Source organism: Falco rusticolus, chromosome 1 (assembly GCF_015220075.1).
Source record: "Falco rusticolus isolate bFalRus1 chromosome 1, bFalRus1.pri, whole genome shotgun sequence".
NCBI lineage: Eukaryota > Metazoa > Chordata > Aves > Falconiformes > Falconidae > Falco > Falco rusticolus.
The window spans coordinates 77,793,337-77,816,431 of record NC_051187.1 but is presented as its reverse complement, the minus strand read 5'-3'; the positions used below and the strand labels follow the sequence as shown (position 1 = coordinate 77,816,431).

Here is a 23,095-nt window from a genome sequence, read left to right as displayed (position 1 = left end):
ACCACATTTCCTTATAAAATAATTTAACAGTCATTACAGTGATTCAGTGGGCATTTTGTTCTAGAACTGATAGCAGAGAGTGCTAAATGTGTGAAAAAGTAACACAGTCATTCCCTCGTCATTGCATGCAGGCAGCAAAAATGACAAACGTGGCTCTGATTTCCTCTTGGCTCTGTCCACATCATCTTTGGAAAGCAACCTACCACCAAAACAGCCTGGGATTCTGGCTGCTGATTATTAATACTCCCTCCCATATGTGACATTCCCCTCCCAGTTTGTCCTTTAGCTTGGGGGTTTTTAGAAACATGAAGCCCTGAACATTTCCTTATAAAAAGTCTTTTACCTCTTCTGCAGCCAGTTCATACCCATCAGGGTTGAGTGAAGGTAGGAGATGAATTCTGGTATTATTAATCAAGGTCTGGATGCGAGGGTTCCCAAGAAGATACTCCGAACACAGATACTGTGCGAGGTATATTAGCAGCTCTTTCCCCACAACTTCATTTCCATGCATATTGCCAATGTACTTAAATTCTGGCTTAACTGCGAAATGTGAAGTAATGAGATGCTTTAATTTGATTATACTTGGATGGCTTCCAAAAGCAGCATAACCCAAATACCTTACTGATGAGTCAGAAAGTTTTATTTACACTAATTTAATGCATATGTTCCTGTAAATAGCACACCAATTCCAGATTAATTTCCCTCCCTTACAAGTCAGTTCAGCATCAATTTAAATAGTGCAAAATAAAGTATGTCCATACTCTCAGGATCCCACACCATAAGAAGCAATCATTGCTCTGATTTTGGGGGACTTATTAATTGTGAACAAAGACTGCTGTGAACAAAAGTGTCAGGCCACGGCAGGGAAGGAATAAAATACATCCCTGGCAATCTCACTTACCTTGGGTGGCTTCAATGCTTTATGTTGTCACAGATCCTAGAAACGACCTGCAGATGTGCAATATATTGTCTCTCTATTTGGAACAGAAATTAGGTCGTGCATAAAAAATGGCTTTCAGGCTAAATAGCCTTGGAATAAGACTATTAGAAACGTAAAACTTCACAATTCCCCACAGTTATTCTCCCAGTTTCCACCCTTTCTTAGAGACTAATGGAAAGTAGAAAAAAGATGCACTTTGGAGACACCCTTTCCTGTCTATCATTTCATCTTCCTCTTCGAACCTGGCCAGCCTCGAGCACTAAATGCTGGAGGAGGGCTGGCACAGACCTATTATGCAGTTTGCTCAAGCAGGCAAAATCTCCACCTCTAGAGCTATTTCCACTTTCTTTTGTGCTGTCCGGAGCAGCACGAAGCAACAGATTTAGAAGGAAATGCTAGGTAATATGTTAAACTACCATCTTTATCATGCCATATCACAGTTTTAATTTAAAAGCCTGATTTGTAGGCTTTGTGTTTTCCTGGCAAATGGAACTATCAGCTTAAAAAGACACCTGCAAGTTCTTTTCTTTACACAAGAAAGGAAGGATAATAGGACAGGAAATAGTAATGTAGGTCTTTGCTCTGTTCAAGACATCTCCTGTGACCTTGAGCATGTTTAAAGGCACCTCAAAATACCTCTACATCATGCAAGGCAGCGCGGCTGAGAGTTAAGCAAAGCTAACACCAGTCTTCACTGTCTTCTCTGTCTCCCATGCAGCATACCACACAGAAGACACAGTAGCTTGACCTGAGATAATAATCTCATTGAAGTATTAAATCAGATGTAGTTCAGTTCTGCTGCACTGCTGAGGCTGTTCTGATGCTGGAACTAGTCTGATGAGAAGCAGCCTGAGGTTCTGGGTATGCAGCAGTGGCCATAGCAGTCCACCTGAGTTAGTCAGGTACTGTATTTGAGCTGGGAGCTGGTAACTGGAAAATAACACCTAATCCTCCCCAGGGAAATGATCTGGATTTTGAAGAATGTACAACATTTAAAAATCTGGCCCTTGCTGTCTCAGTGATGAATCTACAAAATAGAGATCAGCACTGTTCCCCTTTGCAGAACAGTTGTGAGGATTCATATCCTAAAGGTATTCAGGCATTCTGATATCACAAATTCCTGGTATCATTCACCTGTTATACTGACAGGTATTACACTGGCCTGAAACTCTGTTCAGTATTGTTTTCTGTGCTGCATTGCCTATTTTTGATGTCAATGTCCTTCTGTATCCGAGGCCTTCTCACATGTACATATTGTAGGATGTGAAAGACTATGTTTAGTCTAGGGACAGGCATTACTTGTAGGAAGTGTGTAGCACTTGATAAATAAAGCTTTTTATTAGTAATAAATAAAAGGAGACCGAGGAAGTGGTAGATGATGGAGAGGACAGGTCAGTAACAGAAAACTATCCCAACTTCTCTGTACACTGGACACATATAAATAATAGCCATATCACTGCAACCAAACACATGGTCATACATCTAGGAACAAGGAATGTCAACCATGGTCATAAGTGGAGGTCATAAAGGTAGAAAATTGCAATTGGACTATAATTGCTACAGTGAACCATCGGCTATTGCTGTAATTCAGGAACACAAAGGAGGAGAAATGGTTTTGAATCAACGCTTTTTACAGTTTAAGTGATATCCCATTAAAAGGACCTGCTTTCACTTGGATAATCTGGACTTCCCTCAAGCAACTTGATCAACACTGATATAACTCACGCAGTTCATGGTGTCCAGGCTTGGTTGAAAACTCAATCACAAAAAGATCCTTTCCTTCAAAACTGCGACCTATGCTGTAAGTTGTTGCAATATGGGAGCACTTAGAAGCAGTCTTCTTTAATGTGCTCACCATTTGGGAATAAGAATGGTGTTTGAACTGAATAAAAGTTGCTGGCAAATCTGAAGGCAAATCTTCCTCCACATCTACTTCCCCTGCAAAGAAAAATTGTAACAGTGTTTAAAACCATGATGCTCAGAGGATTGTATGAACGCCTGCACTTTTCTGCAAAATAACTTTTTCAGTAGTAGAATTATAGAAAATACAGCTGCAATCAAAATTTAAAACTATGTAGTACATCCTACACTGTTTATTGTGGCATATTTTGTTTGCAAAATCATACTAATGCTTAGGCACAGTGACAAATATTTTTTTGCAGCCTCCGGTTATAATCTGGCCTTTGGAATACTTAGCACATTATAGTCACAAAATGTACAGATCTTTCCCTTTGAATCTGGTGGAGCAAATTCATTTTTTAAGAGGTTCAGTTGTCTTCAGCTATCTGGATCTTCTTCATCCAAACAAAAATCTGTGACAACCATTAATGAGATTATTTTAATGAGGTGTTAAGCTTGTCAAGCAGTCATGAATTTATGATTGCATTACTATTTCAGTTTTTAAATAAAATATTTGAAATATACAGACAGCTATTACACAGAGCAGGGCTTATCTAAACGCACTTTGGCAGTCTAAACATCTAGCTCTGAGCTGCCTGTCTTGATGCTCTTTGTATATGAGAGAGAGAAACAGATGCTTTTTGAGCACAGTTTAATTAAGTGTTTAAAATAGGTGGAACAAGATGAATCACAGCTTACAGGTGTCTAAAAAGATGACAAGCTGAGATGACAAGCAGAGAGGTTTTGTGCCATAGACTTGTCAAGCTGAGTGAGGTGAGACCCTTCCCATCTAGACAAGTAAGCTGCATCAGCAGGGCTTCCTTCCTTACCTCGCAGCTTTGCCAGCGGGTCAAAACATCCCTCTTCTTCCCCAGCAAAAAAGCGGTCACAGTCTAAGAAGTACGGCCAAGCCATGTCTATTGCATCAAAGGCAGGGAGGCAATTTTTTTTCAGATTTTCACAGACATGCCTGCAGGGCTTTATAACTTTGTCCTTTTCGCACTGTGGGGCCAGCACTGAGCAGCCCAAGAGCCTCAGGTCCGGATTGCATTCTCCCTGGAGCAAGTTGTGCAGCACACTGATGAGGATGTACTCGGAGCTGTACTCAATCACTTCTCGAGACTTCTGATCCAGAAAATTAGGATACATCATTTGAGTATAGGCAACATCAGTACAAGAACTTAAAGCAATGTCCACACATTTTGCTATGAAAAGAAGATAAACATATGAAAAATAACTTGCTTCACTGACACTCTGAATAGTTGAAAGACAACATAACAAAGAACACATTAGATGAACTTAGGTTTTTGTTCACAGATAGACTAGAGGCAGTTTGCAATACTCTTAAATGAATTTGATGTCTAAAACCACTTATAGAAAGATAATGGAAAGTATGCTTGGTCTGGAGATTGACTGCAAACAGTTTGATGCAAGTAGATGACATTCAGAATTCAAATGGTATATAACAATTTGATGGAGCATCAGAAGTTACCTGATTAATAAGCATTGTTCCTAAAACAAGATTTATTTTGTTAATTCAATACCTGAACAGCAATGAAAGGACACATCCCTGCTCAGAAAACACTGGAGTATTGGGCCCATATGTGAGTTCATTAACAAATATCTTGGAAACCACCAATATTAATAAAATCTGGTTTCCAAAGGAAAGGCTGTCTCATACTTATAAAATCATAGAATGGTTTGGGTTGGCAGGGACCTTCAATATCATCTAGTTCAAACCTCCCTGCCATGGGCAGGGACACCTTCCACTAGACCAAGTTGCTCTAAGCCGCATCCAGCCTGGCCTTGAACACTTCCAGGGATGGGGCATCCACAGCTTCTCTGAGCAACCTCTTCCAGTGTCTCACCAGCCTCAGGGAAGAGTGTCTTCCTTATATTTGATCTAAATCTACCCTCTTTCAGCTTAAAGCCATTCCCCCCTGTCCTATCACTACATGCCCTTGTAGTCCTTCTCCAGCTTTCTTATGTGCCTCCTTTAGGTATGGAAAGGCTGCTGTAAGATCTGCCCAGAGTTCTCCAGGCTGAACAACCTTTCACAGCCTGTATTCATAGGAGGGGTGCTCCAGCCCTCTGATCATCTTGGTGGCCTTCCTCTGGGCTCACTCAAACAGATCCCTGTCTTTTTATGTGGGGGGCCCCAAGGCTGAACGCACTACTACAAGTAGGGTCTCATGAGGGTGGGGTAGAGGGGGAGAATTACCTCCTTTGACCTGCTGGCTACACTTCTTTTGCTGCAGCCCAGGATATGGTTGGTTTTCTGGGCTGCAAGTGCATGTTTCTGGGCCATGTTGAGCTTTTCGTCAACCAACACCCCCAAGTACTTCTCCTTGGGGCTGTTCTCAATCCATTCTCCACCCAGCCTGTATTTGTGTTTGGGATTACCCCGACCCATATGTAGGACCTTGCACTTGGCCTTGCTGGACTTCATGAGGTTTGCATGGGCCCACCTCTCAAGCCTGTCAAGGTCCCCCTGGATGGCATGCCTTCCTTCCAGCATGTTGAATGCACCACATGGCTTGGTGTCGTCAGCAGACTCGCTGAGGGTGCACTCAATCCCACTGTCCATGTCACTGACAAAGATGTTGAACAGCACTAGTCCCAGTACAGACTCCTGAGAAATGCCACTCGTCACTGGTCTTCACGTGGACATTGAGCCGTTGTTGACCGTAATTCTTTGAGTGCAACCATACCGATCGGCAACGAGGCCAATGCCTTATCCACTGAGCTGTCCATCTGTCAAATCCATGTCTCCAGCTTAATCTCCAAATAAATCTTATCTGATTTAAATTAACATTACAGTTTGATCTTATTAAACACCAGAGAATCCATAAGAGAGAAAAAAACCTTGAGGTGTGAATTTGCTGGTGTCTAACATAGGAAAAACTCAGATTCTGAATAAAGTGTGGTTTTGATGTCATTATCTTCCCTGTCCTTACCTTTTGTTATGGATTCACTGATGAGGTGAGAGATCATACAGATCTCTATTTTCTGTAATGGGGAAGGCATTAGTAAGGTATCTCTCTTCTTTGCTTGGCCCCATAAAATTTATAAGACTTAATATGTCTGAATGCAGCTCCTCTGTGAAGTTTGGTTGAAATTGCCCAAAGAGATCAAAAGTTATTCTGGGACTTGACTCTCAGGCAAGCAGGCCCATAAATGTCCTTACATGTATATTCTCACAAACCTAATACCTTTTAAAAAATCAGGTTAAGAGGTCTTACGAAGGATAAATGTTGGTAATACCTTCAACCCACTCGGAGGTGAAGAGTAGTAATAGATTAATAGAGAGATGTCTTTTCATAAAATTACCAGCTATTACAGTAATGGGCCTATGTTTGAGCCTCCTTCTCTTGCTAATATCTCTGGCTGGCAGCAAATAGCATTGTCACAGCAGCAAAATGCTACCTTGTGTGAGAGATCATCTCTCGAGGAATAAGACCTAGTATAGCATCAACACTAGAAAACTTAATAGGAAATAGTAAAGGAATACTTAAGGTTTCAAGACTCTCCAAGGACAGTGAGCAAAGTCACATCATACCTTTCTGTACGGTTTGGCATTGACCTGCAAATAAAGAGGAAAAAAAAAAAAAAGCATTATGGCGGTATCTGTGGTACCTTCCTCATGTTAGGAATTGTCCAGTTTGGTAGCCCCACAAAGGCTGCTGCAGCTCTATGTCCTGAGGTCCACAGGGGACACGCATTTATTCCCAACAGTCACATATTACATATATTTACTCAACGAGAAAACACAGTACAGGCAAACCAACCAGCACCAAAAGCATCATCCCATTCCCCTTTCTGGCTAATCAGGATGAAAGACCACTGGTGGAACAGAAGTACAGGTGGATTCCTCCAGTAGCTCAGCTTAGACATACTCAAACCCCAATAGCCAGGCTCAGTTTACCCAGCAGGTGGTACCTGGATCCACTGATCTCCCAGTTGTCTCATGCACTGACACATATGCTGGTCTCACTGGTAGCTGGCCCATACCTAGAGCACGGTATGCTTGGTAGCCAAGCCCCAGGCACCATGGTCTTCCCAATAGCTGGCTTGGACCTCCTGGTTCCTCTAGTAGCCATGTCTGAGACCCTCCTGACTCTTCACTCTCCAGCCCAGGATCACAGCTGCTCAAATACCCAGCTCCCAATCTTTTGTCCTGTCCAGTGTGGTGTTTGCTAGCAACTGCACACACTGACATACAGGCACAAGGCACATGTACTCTGGTCCCTCTGGGTTTTGCACCCCAGACACAGAAACCCCTCTAACCCATGGTCTTACACCAGACCATATGGGGCTCTTGTGGAGCCCCATACACCCCCACCCACACACACACAAAAAAAAAGAGACCCTCACCCTAGCAAACAGTCAGAAATGGAGTTTAAGAAGAAGACAGGACAGACTTCAAGGATCCTGTGCAGGGCATGGCCAGACAAGCATATTGACCAGCCAGTTTTTGATCCAGTTTAAAAAGGGAGGAGGTCTTGATAATATATCTGAAGTGTGGTTGTGTAAGAAACCAGGCTTATCTTTGAAAAAAACATGGAGCTCCCCAGCCCTGACAACCTGACAATATTTCTAGGCATGCTTAAAAACTGTAAGTTAGGTGCCTAGGAAATTTCACTAATGAAAATGTAGGTCTTTAATAATCTGGTTTAGTCCAAAAGTCCATGTGAGTCCTTCTGAACATAACCAAGATGCCTCATGGATCTTCCCCTAACAAATCTGTGTCCCACATAATGGTGTGCCTACCTTCCTTGTAAAGCAATTAAAATTTTGATGGATGTGAAGGGATGTATTTCTCCCCCATCCTACTTCGTTCTATCCCTAGCAACTGCATTTTATAATCCTTTTAATAAAAACTTAAAACTAATTATTTCCCTCCCCAGCTACTCTCATGGGAAAGCTTTTCCAAAAGTTCACTCCTTTAATGGCTAGAAATTGCCTTTTAATTTCCTCCCTAAAAGTATTCGTGGCCAGTTGATATCCGTGCATTGTTGTGCCAGCATTGTCCTTTAGCTTAAATAGCAATCTGCACTTTCTGGTGCATGCCTTCACCGTGTGTTTGCAGAGAGCAATCAGATCCCCTCAGCTTTCTGTTTACTAGGTCAAACAAAGAAGCTCTCTTGGGTTTGAAAGAACATGGTTTGATCACCCAGGAGGGGCCTCTTTTGGTCCTGTAGCCAATGATTCTATATTGCCCTTCTCCGATACTGGCAAGTAAAGAAAAATATTGCTATCAAGGTATCAGAGCTGTTTCACCAGTACCTCATAGCAGCTAAGCCACTATGTGCATGCTTTTTGAACACCAACAGGTCTGCTTTCCTTGTGATGTATTGGGGATCTAGCTATGTTGCTATTTCTTCTAACTCTCGCTGTGGGGACAGGCATCTAGCTTCTTGCTTAGCGAATTGAGTATTTGTCCTCGTAAGAACAAATTCATTATGTTTTCTTTTTCCTACTAAAGAAAGTTTAAAGTTCTATTCCCAGCCTATTTGTTTAAATGAAATCATCTGCACATCTGTTGCTAACGAGTTGATCATTCTTTAGCCAAAATAAAATCATTATAATGAGAAAAAAAAAATAACCCAGGAATTTTATCTTGGAGGGAGACATTTAATTGGAAATTAGTCTGGTTCTGTATTATGGATTGTCATTGATCCACATTACCTGATAAAATAAATGAGGGATCAGAGCTAGCAGAAAGAGTCCATCTCCAACACCAGCAAGTTCTGGTAAGCAGCAAGCTGGAAAAAAAATCATATCCATACAAACTCCTTTCCTGGCTTGGTACATTATGCTGGTAGCAATAAACAATACCTGGTTCATCAACAGTGTCTTCTGTTACAGGATTTCAGTGTTTCCCTTCGCTAGGTACAATCCCCTCAGTTAGTTAGTTATTAAGGTCAAGGTATTTCTAAAAAAGCTTCATCTCAGCCAGATACTGTGTGAAGTTTTACATCTGGGCATAATCAAGGAATAACGTTTTGTACAATACTAGCTGGGAAAGAGAAAGGAGTGATCTCTTCTTAGTAAGAGCTCTAGTAATTAATCCTGTTAATAAAATTGGATGTCACTACCTCCCTGAATCTGGATAGTCTTATATCATAATGCTATCACACCCACAACAACTTGTGAGGCTATCCATGGACAGAAGTCTATAGAGCGAGCCAATTGTTCCATACAGGGAGGAAAACTTTATGTGGATGGGACTGCCTTGAGTCCAGCCACATCCCAATGAGCAGAGTGACACTATCTCTGGTTATCACCAGGGTCATTAGCAATGAATCCCCTTCAGTACCTTGAAGGGTGGATAAGAAATATTTGACTTTTTTTTTTTTTTTCTTCTCAGCAGAAAATGACTGTATTGTAGCTATTATTTTAGACTAGAGGGTTGTGTGTGCTGCGTGCAGTTCTTCATGGGTTCATTTGTGGATGGTCTTTCTACAACTGCTCACATATCCTCAAAGGTAAGAGGCATTTCCCCTCTGCTGACGAGCTACTAACATCCTTTTCGTGTGTCTCTGACATGCACTGCTCAAATAACGAAGCTGAGGCACACACAGTCTCCCCAGACCACTATTACTGTGCAGGAGTGCTAGAGCCATCAGTCAGTTTGATACGTGGCGCAAATTTGTTCTCAACGGTGTCTCAGTATTCTGCTTATTCAGCTGGAGCAAAAAGGTATTCTGGCAACTTGCTGAAACAAGCAGACAAAACCAAAGGGAAAATGTAGCAGGCGCGGTCTGGGCTTGAGGCTGCTGCTTCCCCCTGCTCTGGCTCTCCAAGCAGCAGCAGTTTTGCTGCACTTAGCAGAACCCTCTTTTGGCCCAGCTGGCCAGAAGGAGTCAGGAAGAAATGGATAGCTGATGGAACAGACATGCAAAATTTTGCTAAGTCATATGCTGTAGCTGGGCTCACAAGAGGGCTGGATCATTTTGTGAGCAGGAGTAAATGCTAGCACTGGAGAGGTAAAGGCAGTTCTGGTTTCAGATGGTCTGCTACCTGGCTTTTACATTTTGTTATTTTTACCATACTTACAGGAAGGGGCAATCTATTAAGGGACATGACTATTACTCATTAACAAAGATGCTGACTGAAGAGGATAGATTCATTTTTTAGGTGAGTAACCCAAACCCAGGTAAGCCTTTCCCACGGCAACTGAAGCTGTTCATCTCAGTATGTGATAAGCAGGGATAATTTTTCAACACAGGATAAAGCTTTTCTACTACTTTTGGTGCAGGATGCCCCTCACAAATGCAGTTACCAAGACTCACTCATTGGCTCGCAGCAAAACAAACTCCTTCCTCCTGGGTCCTAAACCTAGTTCTAAGCCTAAACATAGAACTAAGCCTCACATTTTTGCAGCATACTGTACTGTTTTCTCTCTGTCTCTCTCTGCCAAAGACATCTGTGCAATTTCTTCTGCTGTCAGAGGCCAGCTCTGCCCAAACTGTAACACTTCTCCCCACCACAGCCCCGTGCAAACTGCCATATGATCCATACATCAGCCACAGCTCTTCTTGTGAACAAGCAAGAGTGAAACAGCTTGAGCTTTCATGTTATCAGGAGTTAATATACGTAAAAGCAAGAGAGAAAAGGTCTGCTTTTCTTGCTTTATAGTGAGTCTTAAATGTGTATGTGTGCAGATGTGGTGTTTGGACTTTTCCTATGTTTTGTAATGCCAATGCCTGCATATGTTTTGAAGGGTGCGGCTCTACGAGGGCCAAAGATAATTCTCCAGTATGTGTACTTATATAAGTAAGTGTGGATGCACGTAGCTGGGCCAGAGCCTGCCTGCCTGGAGAGCAGGCAGCAGGCAACCCTCTGAGGCCAGATCCCAAGCTGCAGCTGCACTCTCCGTTCCTGGAGCCCTGCACTCACGGGTCTGGGTCTCTGCACACAGAAATAACTGGCAAATCCCTGTCCCCACCCATCATAGCCTGCTTTGTCAAAGCTCTGGCAATGCTAGAAGAGTTCAGCCACTCCCTTTCTCTTTTTCAGAAAAGAAATGACAGGGAGTTTCTCAGGTCTCCAAATTAACTTGGCAGGCTTCAGTTGCTGCTTCTTCTGTGCTTGAAAGAGCCCAGACCTCTTCCATTTTTTGAGAAGAGGCTTCCCTGGGCTCAGAGGAAGACAGTGCCACCTCCTCTCACAGTCCCATCTGTGGACAGGTTGGTACAGAGAGACCTTTTTCTTCCTGACACAGAACAACCTTTTTTATGTTTATTTTTGTACTCTAGCTATTCCACCAAAGCTACAAAAGTCCTTTCAGTAGCACAGCTTCTATTTAAGATCATGGATAAAATAACTTATTGAAGAGGAGAAAAGCCATTTCAAGCTTTCTGAGCGCTCTCTATAATACACGCTTCTGGTTTTAATTTGCAAAGGCAAGCTTGAAAATCTACAATGCAGCACATACATATTTTACTGCCAAGCTTACATTCCCCCCCCCCCCCCCCCCCCCCCCCCCGATGATTCAGCACTGAAAGAGGCAAGCTGCTGTGATTAACCCTAACCCGGACAATACGGACAATAGAGCTCAACAGCTACTTCCAGTGCCACGACTTGGCTGCTTGCCTTTTTGAGAACAAAGCCAATAGGAGACTTATGTGCTTGAGGATATGGAATAAGCCCAAGGGCCAGTCTTACATTCAAAATATCTAAATCATTCAGTAAGGCTTACACAATCCCATTGTTATGACTGACAGATCGAACAAGATTAGATAATTTATCTTGTACAGACCAGCACACCCCCTGCCAGCTTTCAGGGTTTCTTACAACACAATTTTAAATTGGAAGACATATGTATTCATTTTAGACTGTTTATAGTCAAGACCTCCACTTCTCCAAACAAAACATTTCAGTTTCTGATCAAATTAGTGTTACTCTCCTTGCAGTTCTACACAGTTCATCAAGTCAAGTCTTTGCAACTATAACCTGCCTTGTAACACTAAAGAGACAAAACTTAATATCAGCAGTAATACAAAACACTGCTGGGATGCACCATTCTACAAAACATTGCAACAGCACCTGCAAATGGCAAAGCACAGCCTGCCTCCAGAGCAAGCTCTAGCTACAGCATGAGGACAAGAGCAGGACAAGATCTGTTACAGAATACTGTAATGGATCAGAACCTCCAGGAGGAGTGAAGTAAGGGGACTAGTGGCAAAGGAATGAGGCACCCGGGTAGCTTGGCTAGGGGGAAAATGGTCAAGCAGAAAGTCCAGGAGAGAAGACAGCTACATGTCTAAGGCACACATGCAGGAGCAGAATTGGAGAAGATTCCCCAGCCACAGAGAAGGAATTCCAGGAAAACTGGAGGAGAGAGGAGCGATTGCCAAAAGCAACTCACGTGGTTAACTCCTTTTTCTGGGTACATCAAAGCTTTTGTGAGTAGAGGACTGAATTCCTGTTACTAATCTTCCACTCCAGCAACTGCTGTAACTGCCCCAGGGCAGCAATGTGTTTGCAAGGGGGCAGAAGCAGTACGCAGCAGCCTGACGTGCAGGCAGTGAGACAAGACCTGTTTTAGCCCTGCTCCCTCACATGAAGAAGCCTGAAAGCACCTGAAAGAGATTAATGCCTAATCTGCCTTCACTTTGCAAGCAAGATCACAGCAGGAAGACACAAGCCAGTGTTCATTATTAATCACCCTTCTTTCTAACCCACCTGCTGCCTGGCATTCGGTTGAACACCCATTTTTACTGAATTACTGAATGTATTCCCACAGCAATGACACTGCAGTTGGCTCTTTCAGGACTGTTTCTCTCACAGAACTGGTCTGGGGCCTGCAAGAAGGTGCTGAAGCTTTCCCATGGGTGATGGGTGTTCATGCAACCTGTGGATCACAGGTCAAAATCTGTGCGGGTACACACCAGGACCTGTGACTCAGCAACAGCTCAAAGCCAGCCTCAGTGGTTACCAGTAATTCTCCCTTGTTTCTAATTGTCCAGATGAAACCTGAACAAGGCTGCAGTTGTAGGAACCTGAAAGAACTGATGAAGAGCATTTCTGTCTGCCTGTCTGTCCCCACTGCCTGTCTCTGTGCCTCTAGTGACAGGATCCCTGGTGTCACCCCAGCTGTGTCTCTGGCCAACAGGTGCTGATCCAGGGAGTCCTCCCACCTGAAAATCCTGAACAGAAGCATAATTCCCAAAACAAACACTAAATGTCCTTTCTTTACCTCAGCTGAGATCTTTTCCAAGTTGTGAGGGAAAAATTACGATTTGGGAAAACAAAACACAACAAAGACAATGACAACAAAATGGCCCAGGAGTTGCCAAATTGGCTGAAGACTTGCTGGGCTGCATGTGTGCCTGGGCTGATGCCGAACATGTGTTCGCTGTGCACCAAGATGATCTGGAGACATATAGAGACCATCTCTTAGCGTCTGGTCAGTGAAGAGAAATCAGTTCAGATCTGGGGGATGCTGGTGTTAACACAACAGCTGGGGTGAGAAGGTGGAATAGGTCAGGAAATCTCTATAACTATTGTCTAAAGGATCCATTTTTTTATCAGGATGACTGCAGAAGGGTGAAAAAACTTAATAAACTGGTAATCTGGAACTGTGATGCCTCCATAGCTTTATTTTGTGACCTTATACTCTCTACAGCTCAGTTCTCACGGTCTAAGGATGTAGCACTCTCTAACTGCTTTGGCCAACAGCTTACCACAGAGTCAGAAGCTTTAAGTAAGTTCAACTCTGTTGAATGGCATAGGACAGAGGAGCATGTCTGAAAAACTGAGGTTTTTTCTCTTTGGTGTTACAAGACTTTCAAAACTTTTGCCAAAATATGATCCCATCCTTGTTAAACACAGTCTGTGCAGCCCCCTAGCATAACTGTCTTTTCATTAGTATAGATGTATGAGAACTTATGTAATTAATTTCACATCTGGTTCTTCTGTAGGTAGTTGAGTTTTAGCCAAATATGGTATTTTTATGTTACAAAAGATTGACAGTTAATTCAATGGCCTTAGCTTAAATCCATGGCTTAATCTCATAACGTCTCTTGGATAAGGGTGTCCTGTTATAACCCTGTAAAAACTGACATAGTGCCAAGTAAATCAATGGAGTTACAACAGGATAAACAAAGGGATTGAATTTTCAGTTTTATTTCTGCAATGGGCAGAAAACCCCCAAGTCCTTAAACTCCATTGATCTGTGACAGCTGCGTCCGACTTGAAGGTGATCTTGTCCAAACCAAGATTCAGCAGCCACAAAAGCCCAGCAAAGAGACCAGGGTGTGGCCCACCAGCCTCAAACACCATGTTCACAACATAATGGGTGACTTTCTGCATGGTACCTCCATGCCCAGCCCCCCTCAAACAATGGCACCTGTGGCATTCATCCAACATTTGGTCCAGGCTTGAGGGGGGGATGGCTCTCATGTGGCCTGGGCAGCCCCAATGGGACCACGGTAGCTATCAGCCAGCCAGCACCCCCAACCAGCTACTGAGTGTGTGAAGGGAAAGGCAATATCTAGAAATGTTAGAAGAGGATCAACCATTAGTATTACTAACTCTTGCTAAAAGCCTTGCTGTGCCTTAGGGCAGTGGGGGTTTTGATCAGGTTTTGACTTCTATGTTTTTACACACCCACACCTTAAAAATGTCTGAACAAGTATTCAGAAGAAAACTTTGCCTTCAGATTAAAGTAATACACAACATATTTCAGCAGTAAAAGGATATACCTGTGTATTGTATTTTCAATATAAATTTATTTTCCCCAGATAAGTGGCTGCGTTTGATCCCATTTCCCGTGTTAGAAGTAGCTGAACAAAAGTATTGTTAAAATAGTAATTGTGTAAAAATACTAGAGTCGGTGGAGGGAATCCAGAGGAGCTCTCATGACTCGGTGATGACAACTGAGTTTACGAGAGCTGGAGTTTCTCATCTTGTGGGAGTGCATGGAGCAGACACGAGCTCTGCATTTTTTTGTTTTGACAAGACTTGGGCACATCCATCTTGGGTGCAGCAGGCGAGGTTCCTACAGCCTGGGCTTTCCCACACGAGGCAGCACAATACTGCGGCTGTGCTCCATGTCCGTGCCTGCCCGTGCCAGCCCCAGTGGGTTGAGGGGCCCAGCTGCAGCACTAGCCCTGGGGGAGAGGAGCAGACCCCAGCCCACCGCCAGCTCACTCAGCGCAGTCACACGCATGAGAGCAGCAGTAACTGCAGAGCTCTGCCTGTGTGTGTGCATGCAGACATGGGTTTCACTGGGAAACAAGCAGAAATGTCCACAGCAGGTGAACCAATATGCTCAGGTCCCACAAAGCTGAGGTCAGCTCGTGGAAGGAAGAGCTCGGCAAAACCCATGGCACACAACAGAGTTGGGGATGGCAGAAAAGGAGAGGGAAAAGGTATGGCGTCTATATGTGAAGCCACTTTTTCTGTCAGTCTGACTTTCCAGAAGACAGTCTTACTCAATGCTATAGCTCAGAGAGGAGCCAGTGCCACCAAACCTGCGCTGGGCTCCGGAAGAAAGACATTACCTGTCTCCTCCCTCCCCAGCTCTCTTTCTTGTACCTCCCCGCTCCCTCCCGTCTCCAGTGGCTAAGCTCGGAGACCCTCAGGATGGGGCAACGCCTGGCTCGGAGCAGAGCGACCCGGGATAACGGGAAACACCCAGGTGCTTGGGAGAGAGGCGGCCCGCAGGTGACGAGTGCCAGCCAGTGCCAAGCCGGGCGCAGCGCGCCAGCTGCTCCCCACCTCCACAGCTCCGGATCAAACCTCGCCCCGCAGCCGTGACACCTGGCAGGCTATGCCGTGAGCCCGAAACACCCTTCGGTGCTTGGGCAGGGAGTCGGGGGTCCTAAAGGCCCTGCCCCCCCTCCTTGCGCCGCAGCCCCGGGCCGGCCGCGCTCGCCGGGAGCCCACACGGTGGCACCACAGACGGCGGCGCCGCTCCCGGCGCATCGCGGCAGCGCCCGGGGCCGGCGCTCCGGTGTTCCCCCCGCCAGCTCACCCTGTCAGCCCCGGGGGTTCGCACACCCACCTGAGCCCTGGCGTACCCCTGCCCCAGAAGTCCCCAAGAAAGCCCTGTCTGAACATGAGTGGTGGGGAAGGGGTTTATCGCTGCTATTTTGCAGCCGCAGTCTGACCCCTGGTAGCACCCCAGTGGTAGACCTGGCCCCAGTTGCAAGGGAAGTCAGCTGCTTTCAGTATTTCAAGGCATGTGACTTCAGCCTGCTTCTACTTTGTTTTTATTTTGGTTGTCAGTGATGGTAAAGTGCTGCCTTTAACTAATTACTGCTGGAATACATCAGTCAGCAGCAAAGACATGCACAACAGATAAAACAGGGACCACCTGTGCTATTAGCTCTGAAGGCTGGCCACCTTTCAGGTGAAAAGTGCTAAGCTGTACTTTTCTCACCCGAACTAGAGGCTGAGGCCAGTAAAACTCACCAGGGTCTGGAAGTGCTGCCTCACAACAGGGCAATGTAGCATCTTATCACTGGGGCTTAGTGTGTGGCTTAGTGGCCCCTGCAGGGATGCAGGACACAGTTGGGGAAAAGGGTTCTGCCCTCTCAGTGCCATGGTTCCCAACTGCTGCTCAGAAAGCTCTTCACACAGTGTGTGATGCCTGTGCCATATTGTGGGGCTGGATGACACTAATCATTTCCTTATTTTTCTAAACAGAAGAGCACAAAGCATTTTTTAAGGATCTTGGTGTTGTAAACCATGTTTCAATTTGGTTTCTTATTAAAAAAAACAACAAAATGAGTCACAGTAGAGCAAATATCACCGAGAAGACCAGGCAGCCTGCAAAAAACAGCTCCAGCCTTGCTGGGAGTCAATGGCACTGGACCCTGCTGCCCTTCTCTCCCGGAGGAGCAGCTCCAGGCTGGTCTCCTTCTGCAGGACATGGCAGGTCTGGCCACTGAGACCCGCCAGGATCTGCCCAAGGGACCCCAAAATAGGGGAGAAATTCCTGTTGCTACAGCTGAAGACATAAGCTACTGCCCTGGATGTTGAGAGGAGACCCCTGCAAGGTCTGTTGGTGAACACTTGCAGCACCGCAACCCCATTTCTTTTCATGTGGCTGACATGACTTTTTCTCCCCTTTAGAAAAGAAAGACCCTTGAGAAATCTGGCAGGTGTCTCAGTGGCAAAGCTGCTACTTTATTCCCCCATCCAACATCCCTCCAGTATGAAATGTGCCCCTTCCTCACATTGCACACCATGCAGCGAGGTTTCCCTACCACTAGCCATCCCTCTAGGGCCACAATTGGCAGTCCAGTCCCACCACATGCAAGGTGTATTTCCATCACCTGCCTTTCCCTGAAGCCCTTCCCTAGAGACAGCACAGTTGCCAACACACACAAAACATTCTGCCACAGCAAAGTTACCCCTCCATGATCCATACATTTGTGGTCGTTGGGATTAATACCCCATGGCAAAACTTTGATCAGCTGAAACTGGAGCAGAAACATACCTCACTCAAGAAAAGTCATGCTGCAAACCCCACAGCCTCTTCCTGTAATTGGCTGCAAATAGTCTACAACACTTCTCTTTGTGCAGCTTTATCCAAAAATAAAATCCCTTTTGGCTGCGGTAGACCTCACTTTGATGTTTGTGGGAACAGTACTCTCAAATTATATGCAGTACACAGCACATGGGCTGAATTGTGTAGTCATTCAATGCCAGTGACAGTCTATGGTTTATATTTAAGCACTGAAATATAGCTGAATTTCCTTGGGTAACATTAAGGTCATTTTCAAGTTAACTTATCTCTTTCTGTATTCCCATAAAATAAGTATTTTTCTGAATCATTTTGAGTTTGAACCCTATGAAAATATTTTTCTTGGAATAGAACTTGTCACTACAATGGCATTCATCTCTCCACTGTCCTCACATAAATGAAATTTGAATTAAGGCCACTTGAGAAAAAACACCAGGTATTTTGAAAATATACTCTTAATATTTTTTGTTAATCAACTGGTTATTGAACCAAAAGCTTTAATTTTACGTGTTCCTAGCTAAACTTTATCCTAAAGGGTAAATCTGCTTTTCCAGCCAGTCAACTCATACAAATTCCATATTGCTTATAGCAAGCTAAAACACACCCTACAGCTGTCAGATCCTAATAAATCTTCTCATATGTTGGACTTGAAATAAGTGACCTAAAGCTAAATGTAGGGAGAGGAGTTTTTTCTTAGCAGAAAAGCATACAGAAGGTCGAAAGTTCATCTTCTTGCAATCCGACTACCACATTCCTAGAAGACAAGGCCAGAGATGGGGCAAATCCTCTGCATTCCCCACAACAGCGAGGGGGATCCTACTGACTGGGAAATCCATAAATTGACAGAAAGACGCATCTACACATGGCCTTAAAAGACAGTGATGGGGAAACATTACATCCCTTACATTACAGGCTTGTTTTTCTGTTGCAGAACTACACCACCTCCTGCCTTCCCATCCACACTTCCCAAGCACAACCCCAGTGTCATCACTGGCAGCCTGCAGATTTCCAAAGAGCTGATCCCCTTGTCTCCAGGGGAGAGTGACAGCTCCTGCCTCCTTCGCCTTGAAGCCGGAGCCCTATACTCTGCTCATCTCCAGGGGAAGGAAGGAGAGAAGGGGACTTTTGGGGTGGTTAGCCTTACCTAGGGTTTCTTGGCCAGTTTCACAGCGGGGTGTCGGCTCGGTAGCCCTAAGCAGCCCGCCGAGGAGGAGCAGGAGCCTCAGGACCATGCTGGAGCCCCTTGCGCAGGCCGTGCAGTGATGTGGCACTCGCTGCCTGATGGAGCCGAGCCTCAGCGCGGCTCTGGCTCTCCAAGCTGCAGAGGAAATCAGTGCACTGCAAGGGCATGCCCACGTCTCACAGTATGTGCAGTCCAGGCGTCAGATTTCAGCTAGCATTTGAGCTTGGAAAGCAAAAGGCTTTGAGACAGGGAGGAGGAATGAGCTCCCCCTCCCCTCTGCCTCCGGACAGTCTCACTCTTCCAGCCTGGTTTACAATTTCATAAACAGTTTGAGTGAAGTGGGGTCCCTGCAGGGATGCGCCTGCCTTATCCTGCGCCATGGGTCCGATGCCTTTGGTCTTCATGCAGCAGATTTCCTAAGGGACACGGGAGCTTTGTTAAGGCGTATCTCACTGAAGCCAAGAGCAACTGCCTGGAGAGAGCAGGGGGAAGAGAGACAGAGAAAAGCAAACAATCGAAAGCCACTTTCCTCCCAGAGAATGGTATTTCATAACCCACTTAACTGCAAGTTTAAAACATAACATGACAGCAAAGGAACTCTAAGCTGTAAGCTGTATCCCCTCCAACACAGTGAGAATGGGAACCCATAAAATAGCCAGCAGTATCCCCCTCCATATTCTCCTTCTGAGCATTTTACTTAAGATCCAGTTTACAGAAGCAAACTTGGAGGGGTACCAGTCTTTTCTGTCTAGTCTTTAAAAAAATAACTTCACAAAAATGTAGATAAGATGCCAGAACTACAATACAGGCTTTAACTGGATAGTAAATCTATATTGAGTTTATCTTAAATTGACTTTTAAAGGGTTTTTTTGTTTGCTTGTTTGTTTTGTTTTGTCTTTTTTTTTTCCCGGAGAAATATGCATTGTATGTTTTTATCCCTCTGTAACAGGTATGGTGGAGAAGCTTGCCTTAGGTAGGATGTGAATACCTAATTTCTTACGTACACATCAAAAAAACATCCTGTATCACAGGAAAAGGAATTTTCCTTCAAAAACCTAGACCAAAACAGACCAATCTTTCCAGGCAGTGCATATTCCTTTGAGGACAGATACCCACTTACACATGAGAGCAGAGAATCTGTCCTTGCAGTCAGAGCACACTGGCTCCTGCTGATCACTATCAGAGAGATCAGTAGGGAGTTATGATGCTATATGATAATGTAATCAAATAAACCCCCCTATAGGGAAACACACTAAAGAGGCTGACAGAGCAGGAGAAAACTATATGCATCTCGGAAAGCATTTGATATCATATTTAGAAGAGATTATACTGCTAGATGGATTGGGAAGCTCAGCAATAAAGTACATCCTTGGTTACCAGGCTCTGCAAGGGAGGGCAACTTTTCTTGCCTCCAGGATTTCCTGCTAGATCCGGAGACTGCAGAGTCTGCCCTGGGAGTAAACAATACCAAAACCCATCAGACTTCAAAGAACAAACTTCTAAGGAGAAGCATGCTATTTAGCTGCCTTTTTTCTGCCCTGATCACAGAGCAGCATGTCTGGACCCTTGGGAAAAAAAAAAAAAAAAAAGAAGAAGAATCAAAAAAAAGCTAGTACCAACAGAGCTCTGAAAGCGTGGTCTCCAAGGGCAGGAGTACTTCACCTTCTGCCCAGCATCCCGGCAGCCTGAGGTCAGCTCTGAATACCAGTGTGCCACATTGGTACCTGCTGTGCTCAGGTACAGCTGGTGGTGTGTCTGAGCCGCAGGCCTGCTTCGTGCTGGGGGCTGCATTTTGTGTTAAAGGGAAAGAATGTGGCTGCTAACTTCAGTGATATGGCTAAATTCCTCACATCAAAAAAGGCTGCAGAGATTATACTCACCAACAGAATTTGTAATTTTCTGCAGCCCTCAAGAGTACAGAGTGACATCTCACCCACACATCCCAATGCTTTTTGCGGTGAGCTCTGCTGTGGAACTAAGCCTTCAGTAGCTGTAATCCCACCAGTTTTCCCTTTTTCTGTCTTTTTCTTGTTGGCATTTTTTTGTTTCTGCCTGTGATTTCTCACTTAATATCCCATGCTTCAGCCTAGGCACTATATCCTTGTGTCTCCTCCCCTCCACTGCACTTCAAGCCACCAGCTCCAGTTTAGATGCCACATACTTTAGGACCACATATTTCAAACCACCAGCAAACATACATCTACTTTACCAGGATCCCACAAAACATTTCGACACCTGCTTTCACCAACACTATTAGTCCTACTGTGATACTCCACATTCATACAGCACTGTATACTTCATCTTAAATACTAACGAGACAAAGTCCCATCACACTGAGAATACTGATTTTGTGTAATTTGGGAATGTCCATTCATTATTTCTGTGAACTAAATGATTGTGGTACACAATATATAATCTCTTGTTCTCAAGATTATTGTATCCATCCAGTATTATTTGTAGCTTGTCTATGCATTCATTTCCACACACCATCTCCAGTTCAACCAGCCTTTGGGCCATTAAACTGTATTCATCAGAATCAAACAGAGACAGCGTTTTCTTTGCCTTCATAAGGCAGTACAACCTAGTGACTAATGTGGATGAGCTCTGGAACAAAAAGAACATTGTGTCTCATCATCATAGCAATATGCTCAGCCTAATTAGCCTTGCCAAGGGTCACTACTCCTTGGCCTCAGTGTAAGCTTTCCAGGACCAGAGCTACCGCCCTTACATATGGTTGCAGCGTGGTACCCTCACTCCTGCAGGTCACCTTGGCTTTCTTTATGACATTGTCTCGAGCTACAGAGTAGCTTGAAGGGACTGCCATCTCAGATGACAGGAACAGAGCTCTACGCATTCTTTGTGTTTTCAAGGTTATATCCTGTCCCACACCAGAATTGTGTGCACTGGGCTGCCTAGGAGAGCCCTTTAAAGCTCTTGTCTTTCCATTTTGATTTTTCTTGACTTCCTTAAAAGATCGAGAGGAAGTATTGGGCAGGAGGAGAGACAGAGGCCTTCAGCATTGCTGTCGGGGATTACCCACACCCAAGGTTTGCACACCCAGGTTTACCTCAAACATGAAAATGGGAGAATTGGCCTGCCTGAGGGTTAGCTCATTCACTGCAGCCCTGGGCTGTGGCATACTCTGTGGCTCCTATACACACCAATATACTTCAGAGCAAGCTCTGCATGGGTATGCACAATAAGGGAGCATTTGGTTCAGTAACTTACCTGGTGCATACACCCAGAGACTATTCAGTATAACAGAATGAACAAGTAACAAGAAAAGTGATAAATTAAATCCATAGACACTCAAGAATTAACAAGCAGGTGATAGAGACATGAACAGGGACCAAAACATATTGGTCACTTACTGATGAGCTGTTAAAGCAATGATTTGGGCACAGCCTTGAAGCAGGTCAGCCTGAACTTCATCACTGATAAGAAACATTACATGTGATTATCATCAATATTATGAGATATTAGAAGTGACTTCAGGGACCGTGCAACTTATTATGGCTTGCTTAGGGGAAGGAGCAAAGGGAAAGACCAGAGTGGATCAGGGAGGCACAACAGTAGGAAAATCAGAAAGGAGGGGGTTAAAGGGAACAGCTGCATGCAGGCTGCTGGGCAGTATGCTCATCTGACTGAGTCCTGTGCCTGGTCCCTGCAATCTAGTCTATCTTCATATTAAATCCTTTAACTTTTTTTACCCCCTGTGTAATTTCCCTCTCTGACCTAGGTGTGAGTGCTGAAAGGTGAGTGTGCCAGCAACTGGAGAGACCAAGGTGCAAGCTTGCAAGGTCTAAGTATCGGCGACTGGAGAGACCTGGATGTATTTGTATTTCCCAAATGAACATAATCTTATGTCTATGTTTGTGTATGTGTAGTTTTCTAGTAAACTTCAGTCTGGATTAGCAGACAAGTAGGAGAAGACTTGCATCTGGAAAGACTCAAGGTCTGAAAAAGTGGCTGGGTCAGGGGCCCAGGGCACAGACATGGCCTGAGAGCTTGCACTGATATTTGAGGGATCTGAGAATGTGATCATACACGTAAACCCAGAGAGGGGGAGCATATGTGTTTTCACTAGTGAACCTCAATTCTGAACCAGCCAGAGAGGGGAAACAGGACTGGGCATTTTGTATTTGCATTTGTGAGAGTGCTGTGGTAAAGGCAGGGCTCTTCTGGCACCAAACACATGTAACACGTGGGTGTGTGTACCACTGTGGGAGTCCTCACTGCTGGCTGAACCTGCAATTGGGAACAGCAGTAGCTGCACCCGCAGGTCTGGGACAGAGAGATTCCTGGGCATTGGAGCACACTCACGAAGAGGGAATCCCCAGGTCCTGATTACCTGTACCTGGCACCCATAAACATCACATCCCTAACAGGCTCCAATACACCAACTAAACAAACCCCTCAATAGCTGGCATCCAGAAAGCTCCAAATTTCTTTGCTTCTCAGCTTCCACAAACCTTTTACATTCAAGGAGGATGTCTATTTGGTACCAAGAAAAAAATTACAACATAAGTAGGGGAGATGGGGACCTAAGATTATCAGTAAGATAGTTAGCAATAAAGGTAAATTTATCAGT

The 23,095-nt window shown here is 44.6% G+C and overlaps 1 protein-coding gene across 1 annotated transcript in view; it reads right to left on the bottom strand.

Moving 5' to 3' along the window:
- Positions 1–18,750, bottom strand: part of CPZ (carboxypeptidase Z) — a 43,379-nt gene extending 24,629 nt beyond the window's left edge. Inside the window, exons 1-5 of the mRNA XM_037385727.1 lie at positions 18,466–18,750; positions 6,399–6,422; positions 3,670–4,044; positions 2,666–2,878; positions 344–540 (exon numbers count right to left, since the gene is read on the bottom strand). Coding sequence (XP_037241624.1) covers positions 344–540; positions 2,666–2,878; positions 3,670–4,044; positions 6,399–6,422; positions 18,466–18,553 — 897 coding nt within the window. The 5' untranslated portion in view covers positions 18,554–18,750. The remainder of the gene's footprint in view (positions 1–343; positions 541–2,665; positions 2,879–3,669; positions 4,045–6,398; positions 6,423–18,465) is intronic.
- Positions 18,751–23,095: the final 4,345 nt, after the last annotated feature.